General features: G+C 39.2%; 1 protein-coding gene across 2 annotated transcripts in view; it reads right to left on the reverse strand.

Annotated features, from left to right (window-relative positions):
* The window catches only part of arid3c (AT rich interactive domain 3C (BRIGHT-like)), a 59,517-nt gene that overhangs the window by 9,549 nt on the left and 29,432 nt on the right, over positions 1-20,536 (reverse strand). For both annotated transcript variants that reach the window (XM_026343682.1, XM_026343681.1), the window contains 2 exons: positions 11,586-11,658; positions 2,410-2,593 (listed from right to left, as the gene is read on the reverse strand). In XM_026343682.1, coding sequence (XP_026199467.1) covers positions 2,410-2,593; positions 11,586-11,658 — 257 coding nt within the window. The remainder of the gene's footprint in view (positions 1-2,409; positions 2,594-11,585; positions 11,659-20,536) is intronic.

The raw sequence follows: 20,536 nt of genomic DNA on the forward strand, positions 1-20,536 counted from the left end.
TGCCATGTTACTCTGTGATCACAACTAAGACCTGCAGCACATCACTTTTAACTGCACTCACTGATTTAAGTAACCACTGTATTTAAATAACCATCTCATGGCCCACTCTCACCATTAAGCTGGTTTCTCAGGTCATGAACAGTGAATGACAAACGTAGTTTCTGTGATTGGGGTAAGGCATTGGAAGAACCTCATTTCAAGACATCAAGACAATTGTCTCTCTCATGACATTAACCAGATTTCCAACAAGGTTGGATGAATGGACAGATGACTGCACAGAGTGATGGGTCCCTGCATTTAAAATGATTCCAACCAACGTCTGAATGAACCAGACACTGAAAGAGGTCTCTCACAGTCTGAATACATTTGTTTCCACTGCTCAACACAACTGTTGGTTAAATTCAGACGCATTTATGTCATGAGTAAAAGCTGTTTGTCTGCTTATCGTCCCCCTGTAATTGCTCTGTCATTCACATTTTGGAATGCAATACGGAGCCTCTTCTTTTGACATTAAATGCTTAACCCCAACTTAAATCTCCTCATCCAGCCTGTTGCTGACTGCTGGTGTTCCTGTGTTTCCCACTGCCAACATTTGTACAAGTAGGAGGAGTGCGATAATGTACAAACAGTGATTAAAGACAAATCCAAAGACTAAATTTGAATAACTGGGCAAGAAAGACGTTTGCCAAGATTATAACGGTCAGTCCTTTTCAGAGACAGAGAGACCTGCCAGAAGGACAAGCCTCTCAGTACCGTGTCATCAGTCAGGATTTCATGATGGTGTGTTTAGATAGAACTCTGTCAGTATGAGACAAAATATTTTATGATAACGATGAGACAAAACACAAAGCACTATGTCTGGTGAACACCAGACACTTTGCATCACCTGCTAATAGCATGTCTACCAGCAGGTACAGGTAGACCAGTCATAGATGAGGGAACAATGAACTCTGCCAACTACACTTCACTCACACTGTAATGCAGTCATTGGGGGGCTGAGATGTCCTGAAAGCGCATTAAGCAGAAAGTCACCTTATTTCCTTACAGTAGTTCTACCCAGAAGTTACGACTAGAAGCTCTATCCATCCAGTCAATAGTCAATATACACTATTTTTATAAATGTACACATAAGTATATTTATCATTTTGCAATAGCGTGATGATAAATGAACAAAAGTGAAGGTTAATCAAAGCTGTGTGCTTTGGCCAATGAGCCGTTCAGTCACTGTGGATGGAAGACTACTGAGATTTTCTTGTTTGACGTTGATGTTGAATCATGTTATAGAAAAGTTCAAGTGTATATAAGAGCAGATTACTGTGTTTAATTCAAGTAGATAATGGTTGGTTATTCCAACACAGTGACCAGATTCAAAAAAGAATCCTGCAGTGTTTTTTCTATTTTATGTTACTTTTACTTCACTACATTTTCACATTTAGATATCAACAGTATTTATTAGTAGTTTCTTAATAGGTAGTAGTAGTATTAGATTCTCATAAAAATCTTTGTATATTAATAAAATGCTGGTTATTATTTCCTCCTGTCACCGTAGAAGTTGGTTAAAATCTTTTTACTGACTGCTGTGTCTGCTCCACTGTAATTTTCACCTTTGAGATTTTGATTAGTCTGTTTGACTTAACTTCTACACATTGATGTTATCACCAGCATTAAATTCTACATTGTTTAAATACACAATGTTCCTTGTGGAGTACTTTTAAACTTTAAACTACCATTTAAAGCTTGTACTTTTACTTGAGTAGAACAATAAATAATAATGATAATAATAATACCAACATACTTTATTGATCTCCTTGTGGAAATTGTTATTGGACAGCTGCCAGGCAGAATGTGTTGGCACTACTGCAGGTTGTTTGTCAGCCCTTTAGTCCAACAAAACCACTTTATACAAAAATACTCTCTATTTGCATTTTCTACACTTTTCAAAAACGCTTGTCTCACTTGTTAGATACATGGTTAAACCATTTCAACTTAATGACAAATATGTCATAAATAGTAGTGATTGATAATAATTCATTTTCTTATTAAAATAGGTTTGTGAGGTGAGGAATCACACGGCCACACGCTGATACCAAACCATAGGCTACAGAATACTATAATTATGATGAGTCACAGCAGGGTTAGGCAGGTAAATACCACATAAAAGGTGAATGTACTTTTTACCTGTGTGGACACATGTAATTAGTTGAGCCTCTGATGAGCATAGAAATGGCCACATTTCAATCACAACAGATGAATTAATGCTGCTGTGTAATGGTAAAACCTGACCTAAAAATCACGTTATGAGGTTATAGTATAACAGCAGAGCATCACATTCATCTTGGGCACATGTGAGGCGTACTTGTGACTGGCCTGGTGTTAAAACGGCAGGTTATCATCTGAGTTCGTACTCACTGTGTACGGAGAGTGAAAGCTGCACTGGTAATGGAGGTAGGGAGGTTAAGGCCTTTGGTGATCTCACGCCATATTTTCTTATTGATGACTTCCACTAAGCCGCCTTTTTCTGTGACGAGCTTGTAGAGCATGTAGAGATCCAACACCTGCTTGGCCATGATAGGAATCCGATTCACTGGAGTCCCTGCAGAAAGCAAACACAATATCCACAATCAATTCCATTAACTTTGGTTCCTCCCATCAATAAGCTTCTGCACCTTCTTATAAGGCCAATTTATCTCCAGCCAGTCAAATGTCTGACAGCTCTGTTAACAACAGGAAATATAACTTTTCAAAAAAAGTTTTAAATGATCAGTGGATCTGCTAGAGACTGCTTCATTATTTCCATGACATGTTGGACTAATCCGAACCCTAAAAACTGCTCCTAATGCATGCTTAACAAAATAAAGTATGCACAACAGGCATGTCATAAAAGAAAAAGTAATTAAGAAGAAACAACAGGAGTGCCACAGATGAGATAAATGAGTTTTGACTTCTTTAAAACTTCACAAATACAATCGTGGGAAATGGAAGGTCATCTTCATTTAATGACTGCCACCCCTGCTCCCTTATTAGCAAAATGAACGGGCTCTGTTAATAATTTGTATTTGCAATTTAATGTTAGGCAATAAAGAGTGAACCACCAGCCCTTTGTGAAGATTCCAAAGTGGTTGACCCTGAGATAATTAACCTGCATTTTGCTGATAGAGTTCCATTGTGCCCATTGGATTTACCATAATAGCGATCAATAGCTGCAGAAATATAGTGCAAACAACCGCAGTGGGGCCTGTACAGTGAGGAGGGGAGCGGCGCTCTGAAGTATCGTCTGAGGTGGTAAAACCACATCAATTAAGGCCAGTAATTACGGCTTCATTTTGCGGTGCTGGCATGTGAACGAATGAGACACTATTAAAACAAAAGACTGACGTGCCCCTCTCTGCACAAGATAATGCCAGCAGTACGTCTGAAGGCGCAGCTGCTCAGCATGGCTTTTTGGAGAAGCAAGTGCAGGGGGAGGCTTGATTTAGGCTGAGCGTTCCCACAGTGCAACCCTAAGAAAAACACTCCATGAAACACTCCATGTCAGATAAAAAACAGAGCAACCATTTGTCACTATGTGTATGTTCATATGATAAAGATCATATTAAACATATGAAACACTCAAAAAAATCATGTTATATATGTATATTATCTAAATCATTATAATTTTATAGTAAATTAAAGAAAAACGTGGATTCATTGCAGTGAATTTACTGTTGAGCCTAAAGTTTGACCTACGGGACCAAACCCTACCCAAACATTGCTGCTATCAGAACCACAAAACCCTGCAGAGTGTAATGTGACCAGCTGTGAAGCACTAACTACACTCCTGGACAGTAACACAAAGTGGCACTGATCACATCACACCAGATTACGAACCCTGCGTTCAGTTTACGTGTCAATGAGGCAAACATTTGTGCCATCTCAAAACCAGCACACAGCAACTCAGCAAAATCCCTTCCCCTCCAGCCATCAGGATTGTGGAATATTAAGGTCCCAAGTATAAAATCCACACACTAGCTTAACTCCCCTATTCCCTCCTGTCCACACTTGATACACATATTCTTTCTATATAGTATTTAATTTAACTTGCAGCAGCACATTCCCATATGATGTTTAATACAGAAAAATACTTTGTGTTTTCTTTATGTGCTTAAAATGCACTAACCTCTTTCTTCCAGATACACAACCAACATTTAACCAAACCATTCTGTGAATATTGAAAACATATTCTTTTTGTGTGGTCTAAAATGATGTCTTGATTTATGATTTGTGGTAAGGACATATATAGACTGCAGTTCATAACTGACACAATTGTGTTCTACAGTAAATTGGTGTGATAAAAAAGCAGCAGAGCTCCTTAGCCTCCACCCTCCCCCTGCAGCTTATCTTTATTACCACTGATTATAATGTGTATCCCAGCTGATCTATAAAACTATTATTTTGCCAGAGACACAATAGCCAACCAAACAAGGATTGAGGTAATAAATAAAAGTCTCAGCCTTTGTCTGACAGAATCTGAGGTGAGACAAGACTCTTAAAACAAGATTTATGTGCTTTCAATACTGAGCGTGATGAATTTGTCTCTCTGATTCTCTGAAAGAGATATAAGGAATAAAAGAGGAGGATGGAGGCCTTTTGTCAGCACAAACTATGTCATCAGGCTATGTATCATTATGACAATGAGTAATGGAGGACAAGGTGGAAGAAATCCACTTTGAGTCTAACAGTCGTCTTCCGTGAATCCCTCAGCTGCTAAGAGAAGAGGAGTTTCTAATTGGAACAATGTGGAGCATCAGGAGCTGTAGTAGCGCAATAATCATCTTCATGCTTGGCTTCCTCGCTGATGTGTTCACTTTGCACCGAGCCGATAATTGGATGAGAATTTCTCCTCCTCATTGACTTTGCTCTTTTAACCCATGAAATGAACGATTAATGCAGCGTCGCAGGGGAAACCAACTGTTTATCTACTTTTGTCCAACTCCACTAAATGAAGTTGAGGAGGAAGGTGTAATGCACAGACAGCACAACATCGTCAGGAGATGGAGATACAGAACCTGAACGGGTCATAATTTAATTTATTTTGACTGACTGACTGTCTGTGTTTGTCTCTAAATTCCAAGAAAAAGCCCTAAAAATGAATGAATTGTATGTCTGATATATCTTGTCCCTCTGAGGCACAGATCCATTGTAAATGAGCCACACTGCTGCACTGAGTGATATGTTTCTTCTTAAACTGAACAAATATTAGAAAATCTGTGTCCGGTGGTATTTCTAGTCAGATTAAGATTGCCTTTGACTTTGGAAGTCTAGAACAGTCTATGATTTGGGAAATACCTTTAGAATTTGAGTGAGCAGGACAAGGTTCCTTTTTATGGGGTATCTGGATAGTCAGAACTGAGACTTGAATGTATGCAGAGGACCAGAGAACCAGTACAAGTTGGCGCTAAACCAGCTAAACCTGGTGTTTGCCCAACTGTAATACGTCTCTGTTAGTCATTTTCAGCTGCTGGTACAACAAGGAGGACAATCTCTGATACAAAATTCCATTTTTACATTGCCTTACTGAGAAATTCAAAAACATAAACACATTTATCCATCAAACAAAAGAAGGTTCTTAGATATTAACTGTTATCTAAACACAAGAAGCAATACTGTAATTACTGTATGACATGCAGTCCCAGAACCTAAACATCAACTATGTGCTCCCTGTGTGAAAACCAGAGAACAATAAAGAACAGAGAAAGACATAAAAATACTGAAAGTGAACTGAAGCAGTGGAGTAAGGGGGCATATTTAGTGCCACAGCAATCGAAGACTGCCATTTTTTAAGGGAACTCTCCAGTAGCCTTTTCTTCTGCAACATAGTATTCTTAAGCAATAAGGTTGGGACAAAAGTTGACTCATTTGAGAAAAAGTGCTGATGGGAGTCCTCTGAGATAATAATCAATTAATAACCACAGGCCTGGGGCAACAGTAAATCACCCTGGGTATTTATCAGAACACAAAGGAGGCCATCACTGCTATTGTCTGCTCTGCTTTTGATGGAATCTCTCAAGGACTAAATGGCTCTGCTTCCAGTAGACTGAGACACCAACACAAAAGAGATGTGTCCATCTGCTGCACCATTCGAGAAAACAGAGTACAACATATTTTAGAGAATCCTGACCACACAATCGGACTCATACTGTACAGTAGCTTGAAACCTGGAGACACTGCAGCTTGTAAAGATTTACATTTAATCATTTGGCAAACACTTTTATCCAGGACCGACCCCTACTAGAGGCGGATCACAGCCGGGATGCAAACCCCCAGTCTCCCCCATGGAGGGGGAGACTGGGGGTTTGCTATCCAGCCACAGCTTAACTTGAAGAGCAGAGATAAAAAAATGTGGGAAAAGAGAAGAAAGGCAGTGTAAACCTAAAGCTAAAAACAACCCCAATAGCTGACTCTATGCTGTAGGACATGTATTGTAACTTTTTGTTCTATGGTTCCTCTAAATGAATATGATAATTGGACAGAAAACACAAGGCCTCATCTGTCCAATGAGCTCAAAGCATCCAACATTGCTGCAGCTAGAATAATGCGAAATGCTGAAAGTCTAGGCAGATTCACTCAACTGGTATATCAGCTGATTTAATACTTGGCAGCCTCAAATGTAGCTGCCTGTCTACAAGACTTTCCCCACTGGGTTTAATTTAAAAGTATATCAGAGAAAAGGCTCTTCTTTATGCTGCCATGACGAGCCCATGTTGTTTTCTAATTATTGCACCTATCATGCAAACAGTGTATCACTGATTCAAGTGAAAGAGATACTGTGTTACTGATTGATGACCTTTCACCTACCAATGTGCAGCTGAATTTAGACTAACCTGTGGATGGAAGGTCAGACAAATATAGATCAATGGCATGAACTATTCCTGTGTGAAGATGATGTCTCTGTGTAGATGCAGAATTGAATCTATTTATTTTGTAGATGCTGCCACAGGAACTGCCATCATGGACCCATATCAACCTAACAGGAAAAATCTCTAACCCTAACTATACTACACTATTTCCCACAAACTATACTAGAAGATATCTTGGAACCAGCCTCCCCATGACCCTTGACAGGATTAGGACCATACAGTCAATCTCAGCAGGTTTTCACTGTGGTCTGGTGTAGATTTACACAACTTTCCAGAAATAAAAGTGCTTTTAGACGGGGAGTGGTTGCCATCAGTGGCATCCATGCGTACTGCAGCTGTGGTGGCTTCCAGCTTTTTCTGATCCTAGCAGCCTGCACACCACAGACAGCTGCTATCCATCTAGTCTAATCTCTAATCATCACGCAGCTAAAGAGAGCAGACTGGAGCTAAATCAGAGGAGAAGGTTGACAGTATGACATTATTAATAAAACATGTTTTGTTAACACAAATGCTGTGTCAGATAATTAAACTTTGAAGTTGATGGTGATCTTATGGTGTCTGTCTTCATTGATCAGCCTGCTGGTGAAGTGGTACGAGGAGCTCAGATACATACAGTTGCTACTGGAGTATAATTTCACTGCTTGTAGCTTCTATTACTGTCACTGTTACATGGAGAGCTGCAGCAGTCATCATAAAATCTAAATATAGCTCTGTACATTCATGGCAGCAGCACTCAGTGGGAGAGGTGATTGGTATGTAAATGTCCATGTAAATATTTTAACCATAACCAATGTGTGATCAGAAGGAAGTGCTAACTGGGTCATTTTAGGAGGCCATGATAACGTTTCTGTTCATCAGAGGGTTTACAGCTTTTCAAGTCTATATTAAAACAATAGCCAGGTGCCAATATGAACAATGAAAGAGGTCCTAAAGCACTTGGTATAATTGGTTATCGTGTTCATACTGGTCATAAATTGATCTTTTTCCAAAGCACTTACATCAGAAATGACGGGGGGCAAAATGCACAGGCCCATTCCTGTATATGAATACATGTATATAACTGTTTGACTAAAATAGAAAGGTAAAAGGTAAAACCCGTTTCAGGGCACTAACATATACCTAACATGTACCATAACACAGTGTCTCAGAGTCAGGCCAATCTATTGCATTATTGCAGCCTGGATTTAGTCAGCCAATAAATCAACTATATTAAAAGAGCGCTGTGTTTGACACTTTCACTGGGATCTCTGGTTAGCCGGCCTTCCTGACTGACATTTCTTTGTCCATGGAGAATGACAGTTTTCAAGAAACACTGATTGTTATAGTTGGAGTAGTCCACTCTGATCACAGCTGTCAGAGGCGAGTGGGAGAAGATAGGCTGCTGCTGATCTCCTTCGCACTGACAATGTCTCCCTACACTAAGTCCAAAATCAATCTCTAATTGAACGCTCCAACAACAATCTATACTGTCTCGAAAACCCAAGTGACCACCCAACTTCATCATTACTTCATCAACGTGTGCTTTCCTGCAGCTGTCACAACACGCTGCAGGACCGGGTAGTTTGTGGGATATTCCTGAGCTAAAACATCCACTTGTGTGTCATAATTTCTCTTTTCTTAAACACAGAGTATACTGGAGCTTGCAGTGTAATATTTATTTGAAAAAATCTAATGTTCACTAAATGAACGCCAAATTGTGAACATTCAGCGCGTGTGTATAAGAACAAAAAGTGAAACTGAAAACCCCACAATTTTCACATTTACATCCACAAAAGCTTTAAACGTTGAATTTATTCTTTTATTCCCACATAGTCATCATTTCATTGTTGAATTTTGTGAAGGTGTATTTTCAGTGAGGGCCAACAAACACTTGACATTAACAAAGCTGAGCCACAACAAGCTGGAAGCATATTTCTATTAATGACTGTGTCCTGTTTACAATTACATTATTGTTATTATTATTATTGTAATTTACAATTACAGTAATGCACTTATCACTTAACACTAAGTAATAATCATCTTTGTGTTACAACACATTATTTATTATATATTTACATACAAACTCAAATTCCAGAAAATTAGGGACTGTTTTTAAAATCTAATAAAAACTTCAATCTGTCATTGGTTAATTAGGTGGAACCTTCACTTATCGGACAACATAGCTCACCAGATGGTCTTTAAACTTCCTCAGCACAGAAAGCTTTTTTTTTTCCTAAAACAATTTTAGACATTAACTTATTTTACACATCCTCTTGAAGGCAGCATGAATGGGGGGGTCCGTGCAGCCTCTCCTTTAAGCCACCTCGAGTGGTAGTGACGGAGGCAAGGCGAGTTCACCTCACTGCCTGTGTCAAAGGCTCGAGGCGCCGTCGAGTGTTAGAGGGAGAAAGGGTGTGAAATTTTGGTCACGTTTTATTGTGAGACCAGATCCTACTTGATGTCGTGAACAACTACAGTTGTCATCCATTGTGTTCAGTATGTTAAAGATCACTGTTACATCCAACTTTGTTTAATCAACGTGTTCAAGTGATCAGACATAACACTATGCTGCACAACTGGTTGGAGTTGGAGTAAGACTGGGGTCTGGTTAATCATATTAATACACCACTGGTTGGGTTATGCCACCAAATAACTGACCACATTTTTCTGCTGCCTTCATCCAACTACTTTCCCATTGTAACTCAAACTCGCCTCACCTCACCTCTCACACCACCTCTTGAGGCGGCTCAAAGGAGGGTCCCATGGACCCCCTACTCCGGCCTACACTACATGTTTCTACTGCCATTTGGTTCATTTGAAATTAGCTTGTCAGGTTGGATTTCTGGATGCACACTGTACAGGAGAGCTAAATCCATAGCTGGGCTGCATGACTTATCATTTCCAAAGAAGAGGATTTTCAAAGTGCAAAACTGCCATTTAGGTTTTTCAAATGATTTATAAGACAGTTCAAGACACAACAGAGTGTCAACCCTGACACTGACAAGCAAGAGACGACGGTAATGTCAGAACACATTGTCACCTGGACATTTCTTGGTTTTAGACCAGAGGAAGTGGAGTGGAGAGGTGAAAGGAGAGGGAGAAACAGTACAGAGAGGGATAGAAAGCACGGAAAGGAAAAAGTAAAGTGTGAATAAAAGCACAGGAAAGATTAAGAGCGGACTGGCTGAATCAATATGTTTGTGTTGGTGATGTTATTTCTAGCTTATTTTCAGTGAATAATACAGCCTTAAAATTACAGATGACATCACAATTTGATTTTGTTAAGCACTTATCTACAGTACTTAGATTTTATATGAACTCCATGTTAAATTAGACTTCTATTGTTGAAAATAAAATAGGAACATTCTTCTCCAATATTGCACAGGAAGCCACAGCACTTATTGGTTATTCTTGTTTTAACAATTCAAATTCTGAAACTGCTCAGGGAATCAGTTCTGCCCGATTCTAAGCCTTTGTATTAATAAGTCAAGGACAAGCAGGTGAGGACATAAAACAAATGTATGTGCAGACGTGTAAAACATTGTGTGCAGGACAAAGATTTAAAAAAAAAAACAACAACAACATGACATGCTAACCTTGTGCTCTGAAAATAGACCGTCATTGTAATTGGCAGTGCCTTTTATTCTATGCTGGGTGGTCGACTTCCTCATATTATCATCTAAACACAGATCTATTTCCCCAATAAAAGCTGCGCCTGCCAGCAGAATCCTCACTTTGGGAAAACACACTATTACACCGTAAGTGGCCAATAAAAGGAGAGAATTCATCACGTTGAGAGGAGGCCGGTTCTCTGCTGCAGGGCTACTAACGGCCATGACCACTCGGACTTTGTAATTTAAGCTGAAGCATAAAGAAAAAGAGTACATTTTAGTTCTTATTCTTAGGATCATAAAATGTTCATGACTATGTATATATGACAGCGGTGGAAATATATTACTATGGAAATTAACTAACCTGGGTCACATGTATAACAGTGTATGCACAAAAAACATGCATATGCCTTTTCCCACACAAACTGGTGTGAGCGTGATCTATACCCCAGACCATGTGTACACACAGTTTTCAGGCAGCATGAATGAAATGATAAGGAGGAGATTAAATTGAAGATGAGATGTAATCCTCTATTAGAACAGTGTTTGTTTAGGTGTTTTGTCAACATTCTGTTTATCGTCACTACAGTGTTACAGTACATTTACATTTACATTCAGCCACTTGGCCAACACTTTTATCCAAAGCGACTTACAAGTGAGGTACAAGGCAACCTTAAAGTAAAGTTTCATGAGGTGTAATTGCAATTTTTTTGTTGTTGTTGTTGTTTTTTTTTTTTAAAGATTTAAGTGCAGAGAAAGTATTTGTGATACACTTGTGGTAGAGATGCTACAGATTGGCACAGTCACATGTATTTGCATGTGTGGCAACATTTTGCGTTTGTATCTGTGCATAGATGCAGTTTCAGTTGTGAATCTACACAGTTTGATGCATCTGTCCCCTGTTGGTTTTAATGTACTGCTGGCCGGTGCCAACGTGGTATCAGAGCACACAGGGCGTCAGAGCACACAGGGCGTCACAGCCTGCTGTGTGTAGGTGCTGACCTCTGTCCACCACAACAATAAAACCACCAAGTGATGTTAATGTTGTGGCTCAGGTAGAATAGTGAACAAGACGCTTTATAAAGTGCATATGACTTACCCCGTTTCTGCATGAAGCTGAAAAGATCATCGAGAAATTCTTTGCGCTTTTCATCATTGTCCAATTCATACAACTGAAAAAGAAAGAATCACTTATTAGTTTATGAAACATGTTTGATCAGCAATAGGTGAAGCAGCATTTGAGTCAATGAAACACACACAAGGACAATCGGTTCTTTCACGACAACCTTGAGCACAGTGAGTGTACCATCTACTGCAAAGTCCACTGATCAGAGCACAGAGAGCCTGGCATACCTTCAACACAGAGGTCTGCAGCGCCACACTAACCAAACAATTAAAAAGGGCTATTAAATGGCAAAGTGTTGTTTTTCTTTTTTTTTTTTTATTTGTAGCTTTTCTCTCCTCCACTCCACCTGTGCATGTCGTGAGACATGCTTCTATAACCATAAACATATCTTGTGAAATGTAAAAATGTAGCAGTGAAATGTTGAAGATCTGCATTTACTTCAATTCGTGCTTATTTTCTTATACAATAAAGACAAGTGTAAAAACTGTGAATACAATGCTCTGATATCTCAGCAGGGAGGCTTCTTGTCTGTCTTGCCTGTGGTCCTCAGTATATTTTAGTAGCACTAGGTTCCTTATTGGCATATCCATTATGCTCCTCATCCTGCCCTATTCACTGGGGCAGCGATGGAGTCAAAGAGGCTTTTAAATGGGCCTCTGCAGCCAGATACAGCTGATGGAAATATGTTAGTGACAATGTTCACTTTCAGTAAGGCCCAGAGCCATGTTAACAGGCCCACTTAATCAATACTGGAAGACAGAGGGATGACCTTTGGAATCAGTGGGGCCCTGTGGACGAGGCCCCTGAGATAATAACTGATCATTTAGAAGTGTATTAGCTGTCACCAATATTAAAGGACCAGTGCAGGTCAGCACTCAGGAGGAAACGGGGGAGAGGGGTGGTGGGGGAGGGGGAGCCGTGAGTGCACTGTGAGTGCTGCGCTGCAGGCGGTCCGTAGTGGAGGGAATATCGAAAGGTAAAGGAACAGCAAGCGATTGCAAAAATGTTAAGTGCACAAATGCACAGTGGATGACAATGCGGTGAGATCAATTGTGAGGCCCTTGGAGTGCAAAAACATATGCAGAGACAATGATGAGCATGTGCTCAGTGAGGGAAAAGCACATGATAACGCACACACACACACACACACACACACACACACACACACACACACACACACACACACACATGCACACACACACACACACACACACACTGCAAGCAGCACAATGAAGTCCACTCCGTAAGATGATTTACAAATATTTATATTTACAATTCAAATGCTTTATTCTTTTTGGTTTTCCTTTTTTTGTGGCATGGAATTATGAAATTATCTCCATGGATTTTGTTACTGCATGTCTGCAGAAATGCATGTAATTCTAGTAGTTTTAGGATTCTACATTTAAAAAGGTGCATCTGAGCTTTGTTGTATTGTTACTGTGACTTGAATGATGAGGAAATTAGCAATGAGTTAGCAATTAATTAGCATTTTGTAGAATTTAAAGACCTGAAATGTTGGATTCTGTGTCCATGTTCCCCCCGTGAGTGATTCAGACTAAAATCCTGTTGATTGGGTCCAGCTTGAGCGGAGAAGCTAATTCATCAGTTCTTCATCAATACTGTGAGATTTCTTTAGCCAACATCTAGAAAAAGATTTAGATGGACGACTGCAGACATTGATCCTGGAACTTACTTGTTTCTATCGACAGCAACACAAAAGACTGAATCTGACTGATGCTCACATCCACATTCGCAGAACTTAATGTTAAATCATCTACAGTAGTCACATCAGTGGCTGCTGCTGCATTTGCATAGCTTGTCTAACTGGTGGGATTGCTGTGCAACGAGCAATCTCATGAGAGGCTATTCTCGGTTAATGGAATTATTTTTTTTTCTTCCTCTTATTATTATTCTGCCCATTTTTTGGCATTTAACTCATTTTACACACTTCAACATATTCAAACCATTCAAACTTCAACATATTCAGCTCATTTCGGACACGCACAGTTGTATTTTTTTATTCATACTACTTATTTTCTCACCTTTTTTTCCATTTCAAGTGGATTATGGAGTGTTCAAAATTGACATTGACATTCAAGTCTCACTACTCATTCATACTTTTAGCAGCATTCAGCATTCAAACTGTGAGTAATTCCTACATTTCTCTATATACTTACATGTATTCAACTTTTAAATTTGATAGTTTTCAAATGGTTTAATTTTCTTTAAGCCTTGGTCAGAAAGGCAGAAACTGAGACACACATGGGTCTCTATGGGGTAAAACGTTGATAAGCCAGAGTGGTCGAGAGACAGCTAGATACATTCAAAAATATAGTCTTAGTCCAACTCATTTTACATCAAAATACAGAGAAAGCTGTGCTTGTTCAAGCAGTGAAGTATGGAAGCTGACACAAGATGCACTGTGAGTCTTTGTGTGATAAATGTGTTGACCTACTGCCCCAAAGACTCCCGTACAAAACTAAAGCAGGATTTTTGGTTTCCTACATAAAAAAAAAAAAAAACACATTTTAGTCATTCTGTTCAGCAGAGTCTTAGCTTAGACCGTTTGAGATTACAGCTTTTATGCAGACAGTTACTTCACTTCCATAACAGATTTTATGATATATACCAGTTTGACAGTTTGAGAGGTGTATCTCAGCCTAAACCCTGTTTGAACCAGTGGGAATTAAGCATTTAACACCAGCATGGCACCACACACAGTCCTGTTTACACTTCACATTTCTGTTAAACTCTTAACATGCCCTGTATTATCCTGCAGCTGATGGCAACACAGGAGTGATTTACAAATTAATTCACACTTTTCTTCTGTTATAGATTCAGTGTATTTTCTATAAACTAATGTGCTGGAATGTGCCATGTACCTCATAAACCTATACGTCTCTGTCACGTGACCAGTTTTAACCAGACATCAATCAGCACTTCATTTCAGTTGGTGGTCCAGTTGTTTCTTCACACACAGGACACACACATTGGCTGGATTATAGGAACTTTCACAAATATAATGTGTGCTTATGTTATTGTGGGTGGGAATTGTTTCTAATGTATACAAATCTGAAAACAAACGCAGACAAATCAGGTAATAAACAAGTGAAGCTTTTACAGCACACAGCAATCCCAACGCATTTTGTGTAGAAATTACAGTTTCTAGTTTGTGTCTTAGTGTTTTTTCCAAACACAATTAAAGTAAAATGACAGACAGAATGTAACTGAAAATGAGTTCGCTATGAATTATTAATAGTTGTGCAACAGGTAAAGCTGTTACATCAACTTTAAACCTTTGGGAAAAAGCTGTTACTGGTCAGGAGCTACAGGTTGTTAGAAACTTGGCACTGAGAGCGTTACTTCATTTCCATGCATTGGTCTTGTTTTCATCATAAAATCCAGTTCATCACAGTTCTTGTTGACAACACCACCTGCAGCTGCCTCAGAAGCAAAAAGAAAAGAGTTCAGTAGGAGAACAAAGTGACTGAGCAGCATTCTTGTCAGTTTGAAGACTGCACAATAGCCCCCCACCCTATTGTGAAGTAAATGAACACAGAGACAGGCTGTGGCAGGCTGAAGGACACCAGGTTCAGCTGTACCTGGAGGCTCTCAGGCTGCTCTCAGGCTGTCACTCACCAGGGTCAGCTGAGGAAAGCCTGCTCATATCGAGCTGCACAAATGCCCCCTGGCCTGCCTCCACCTGGAATCATACCTGTAACCTAACGTCTGCAAACGTCTGCTGCTGCTAATGACTTCTTTTTAAACAAGACTTCAGCACTGATATAGTTTAGAAAAACATTAGACTCATGTGGAATCTGAGAAGCTATTTACATGTCCTAAAGAAAGCTTTAATGTTTTTTTTTTTTTTTTTTTTTACCGTGGTCTATATATTATTGATTATTTTACATTTTTGTTCATGTGTTTTATTTTGTCCATAGTACTCCACATGTATATTACCTTCATAGTACTTTCACACATACATTATGTGCATAATAGTGCTTATCTTGTACGTACTGTATAGTTTGCACTCTACTGCTATTGCATTTTAATTTATTGCACTTTTTGGCTAGATGCTGAACTGCAGTTTGTTACCTGTTGTCACTACAGTGGACAGCTATTCAAAAGCTGTTCTGGTACATATCAGTGCATTATACCATATACTGCCACCCATAAGTGAGAAAAGTCAAACACATGGTGTCCAACTGAGTGAACATATTTGTAACACCATGAAAAATAGGTTCATAAAGAATTAAATAAAAAATGCCTGAAGAGCAATAAAAAAAAAAAAGGGGTTCTCATAATTCATGCATGAAATTTATGAGACAAGATATCAAACAGTGTCAGGTGATGACACAATCAAATCTATGTAACAAGATAATCCTTTTCTGATCTGATATTTGGCATTTTCTTCTGTACATGGGAGGATATGTATGCGTATACAGTAGATGACACTTGTGAGTCCGTGGACTTGCTCAGAGAGCAGTACTGGTGCTACTCTTTTCTCTGTCTCTCCCTCTCTTTCTCTCTCACACACACACACAAACTCACATGTGAATGACTCCCACACAGGAATAACAGACAATGTTGAAGCTAATATGAAGAGGCGTTCAGTGCCTCTGCGAGATTAAGTGGCAACAGGCTGACCACATATTGGCAGCTCTAAGTGTTACCTTACCACGGGACACTGAGAAGGTAGGCACAGCAGGACACACACACACATATGCTATTACATGATACAGTGCAGTGTATCAGTAGCTATACTGATAATCTTTCACTGAATATCACATTAACCAAGACAATGTTTTGCTGCCTCCCTTACCATCACTACTAGATAACAGTGCACTAGGGACTGAAATGACAGAACAGCCAGCTGAGAACAACAAGGCGAAGTGGGCCAAAGGATTCCCATGATCTCTCAGCGTATTCCCTGTCCTCACTCCTGTTACTATACTATACTAGATACTGTTGCTCCTCTGAAGAAGAAGCTAGTGAACCATAGCTTAAAGCAGAAATCACGTAAGCTGGAAAGGAGGTGGATTTCCACGCATTTAGATTAATCTTGCCTAGCCTGAAAAGTTTAATACTATATAAAAAAAAGCATTAATTAATTATTATTATTAAGCAGGAACCATATATTATTCATTATTAATATATTTCTATTAGAGTTTCCAAATGTAGAATGGGAAGCAGAGCCTTTAGCTATCAAGCTCCTCTCCTGTGGAACCAGCTCCCAGTTCAGGTTCTGGAGGCAGACACCCTCTCTACATTTAAGCCTAGACTTAAAACATTTCTTTTTTCTAAAGCTTATAGTTAAAGCTGTTTCCCTCTCTCTGTACCTTTCTGCAGGTATCCTCAGTCTTGGAGCTGTATATCTCCAGAGTCCAGTTACTGGCCCTTACTGACCTGCCAAGTGTTTTTGCTGCTTGTTGTTGCTGTTTTCTGTTGCCTGCTGTTCTCTTCTCTTTCCACTCACCTCAACCGGTGGAGGCAGATGGCCACCCACCCTTAGCCTGGTTCTGCTGGAGGTTTCTTCCTCTAAAGAGTTTTTCTTCTCCCCTGTCACCTGATGCTGCTCAAGTGGGGTTGTGGGGTTTTCTATATGGTTCTGTATACAGTAAGGTTGAATTGAATTGAAGTTGATTGATACTAATCGCACATATGACCGCACATGGAAGAAGGAAGCGCTGAAACATCAATGTCCTCATATAGTATGTGACAATTTAAATTAAATAAAGGGAAGTATCTCTTGGATTTGGGTGTGTGAAGGTCCTATTTTTGTGTTTTGGATTTTGACTTTGATTATATGCCACCCAACACCTCACAATGCAGTGTTTCTTAAAATATGATCATAAGGAAATGGCTAAAATCTGTAATATTTCAAATCATTTCCAACATGTGCGAGTCTGTGTTTACATACAGTAGATGGCTATGTTGTTTGAGGTACACCTCGGATGTGGACGTAGAGGTGATGTGTCCACACAATGGCCGCAGCCATTATTGAAAGATTTCATCTCAGAACTCACTGTCCTCCTCCAGCTGGGACACTTCAAAGGCCAACATGGCCTCCAGCCAAAAAGACAGACACAAGGCATGATAAATCACTGCAGACAGTGCCTCCCATGCTTTTATCCTCAGTACCTTGTCCTTCTGATCTATTCTGCTACTGTAATATTAATATGCAACAAGACATCTGGTTTCTTGAGGAAATACATTTTTCTTAAAATGCATTTAACCACACTAATGCATGGCATGTGTTCTTCTACCTTGTCAGTATACAGAATGTACTTAAACACAGTATGGAGTGATTTAATAGGTGCCTTGAGGTGACACAGATAAATGTGTTCTTGATCAAGTTACAAACAACTAATTACTAACTACTCAAGTTCACAGACAGCAGAGTACGGGTCCACAGGTTTTTGCATTCTTGCTCGACAGAATTCAAGTCTGCAAGTATCAACATTAGAACTGGTAAACTGCATTGATGCATCAAGTCAGTAATATTGGAGACTGCATTGTGGAATTGCTTCTGTGTTGGACTTGATAATCAATATATTGTTTTTCTTTTGTAAACCCTCACAATTTAGTTAACAGTGTGAACTCTTGACGGTGCCACTGAAATGTGCTCATTCAAATAAAATAAAAAAAAAAATGCAGTGTTCTTTATAAAAGAGTTGAGTCTATGGATTGTAAAGAGTTAAGGTCATGACATCACTTCTTGAGCAGCTTCTTTAACTCAGTACAACTTTTCATTCACCACATCTATGATCAGAAGCCTGGAGTTGTAGCCCTGCTGACATAAGAGACATGTGAACTAACCACAGACACTCGCCTTGTAGCATTCCCCTCAGAACATCCAGGGCTTAGGGGAAAACATTAGATATCATATCAAGAGGAAAATTAGAACAGAACTTGAATGAGGTTTTCTTACTTTTGGAAGAGAACACTGAAATTCGGACTTTCATGAGGAAAACAGCTGTGCAGTAACACAGATCAACCTCCAGCTACTGGAACACACTCACATGTCCAACTGACTTCCTGACCACAATGGCATCCAAAGAATATCATAATCATTGTCGTCATTATAAAAATATCTTGTGAACAGAACTTTTATGGAAAACTTCTAATATTTAGTTGATACTGCAAATCTGCACCAGTACTCCAGTCACAGGGGACCAGTCCTAGCACAGGCCAGTTTTCCAGATCTAACTCATCACTTGTGCTCTCCTCTGTGTCCTCCTTAGATCTCAAGGCTGCTGTTCTAATTTTCCCCACATGAGCACTAGCATATTTTGTGTTGTCATTAAAACAGATTTAATGGCCTATGACCTTGAACAGGTGTTACATTCATTAACTTAAAAAGAAGTTAATGAATGTAACACCTTCCTGTCCTCTTACCTAGCACTGTGCCACATTACTGCATCTGTATGTCACAATACATCCAAAATCTTAATTATCTAAATCTCCCCCATTTAGAATATACTCTAAGTATCTAACTCATATTCCATTCCATCAAAAAATCCTGAAATGAAAATACCAGAAATTCACATGGAAAATTGAACATCACAAAGAAGGGCACAGCTGCTGGCTGAGGTTCTTCAGCTTAATAGAGAAATCCTGATTAGGGCTGATGGAAACATTTTTTTTCTGCCCCCAATTAATTGGAAAGGTCAAAAATAGAAATTAACAGCACAAAGTATCACAAGGTGTGTCGAGATATTAACTTAGGAATGCAACGTAAATACTGTGCATTGGAAACAGCAATGAAAGGCAACATTTTAGTTACAGAAAAAAAGCCCACGTGCCATTTTAAAATATCTCACATACTGTACATTTTCAACTTAAAGCTGGATAATGGTCAGCAGGAATAAATGAAAGGTGAGCAGAAATGATTAGCAGGAGGTGGCTAGAAAGTACACAAGCTCAATACTCAAGTCTAAGTACAAGTCCAAAACGTACATTAAAATCCCCACTCCTTGTAGAAGAAGCACTTTAAACTTTACTTTTTACTTAAATGTACCTATTTTATTTACCATCTTGGATCATCTGAACAACATTATTATCTGATTATCTGTGCTCCATTACTCTTTTCCAGATATACTGTTTCTATTTGCTTCAGTGTTGCTTTTTTTCACACTTTGAAAACTACCAGACTTTTAATGTGCTCTTGCTCTGCAAGAAGGAGTGAAAACTGAAAATGCTAGGGAAGCAGAGTGGTGAGTAAAATGTGACTATGACAGATCATTATACTGAATTTATTAACTGATCACTGATGTTATAATGAAGTCACCCAGACAACATTTAAACAGAGAAGAGGTGTTGGGGTTATGTTGACAGCCACACACGTCATTATGTCACACAGGTGATTCATGCTAAAGTAGAATAAAATAGCTCCTATAAAATATGGAGAATTCTGAATAGACTTCTGTATCTGTCTCTGTTTCTAATAAAAACATGTTTCTCTCTACAGTTGAGGTACGTAAAGGCCACTATTTGAGTATGTATTATGTATGTGACATTTTCTTAAGCTAACTTCTTCTTGAAAATATATATGGGTGGATATGGAAAACATTACTAAAAAGTAAAAACCCAAGATCCTTTTTTTTTTGTCATTAGACAAAGAGAGACAGAGAATAACTGCAGGCTCAGCATGAACAGCCAGTGAGCGGCAGACAGTGTGTTGCACACAATACAACACAGGCCAGCTGGAAGCTGCTCCATGTTACACAATCTGCTGACACACTGAGGTCACATTCAATTCACTGGGTTTCCAGCCTCTAATTAGGGACACGTCCTTGTCCATCCCTGCACCACCACCCACCCCCCTGCCGGCAAACTACCCACTGTACAGCCCCAAAATCCATTTAAATGTATTTGAACTGTTAACTTATTGGATTTATCCACTTTGACTTTGGGTGTCTGTA

The sequence above is a fragment of the Anabas testudineus genome, chromosome 9 (genome assembly GCF_900324465.2).
Source record: "Anabas testudineus chromosome 9, fAnaTes1.2, whole genome shotgun sequence".
NCBI classification, from domain to species: Eukaryota; Metazoa; Chordata; class Actinopteri; order Anabantiformes; family Anabantidae; genus Anabas; species Anabas testudineus.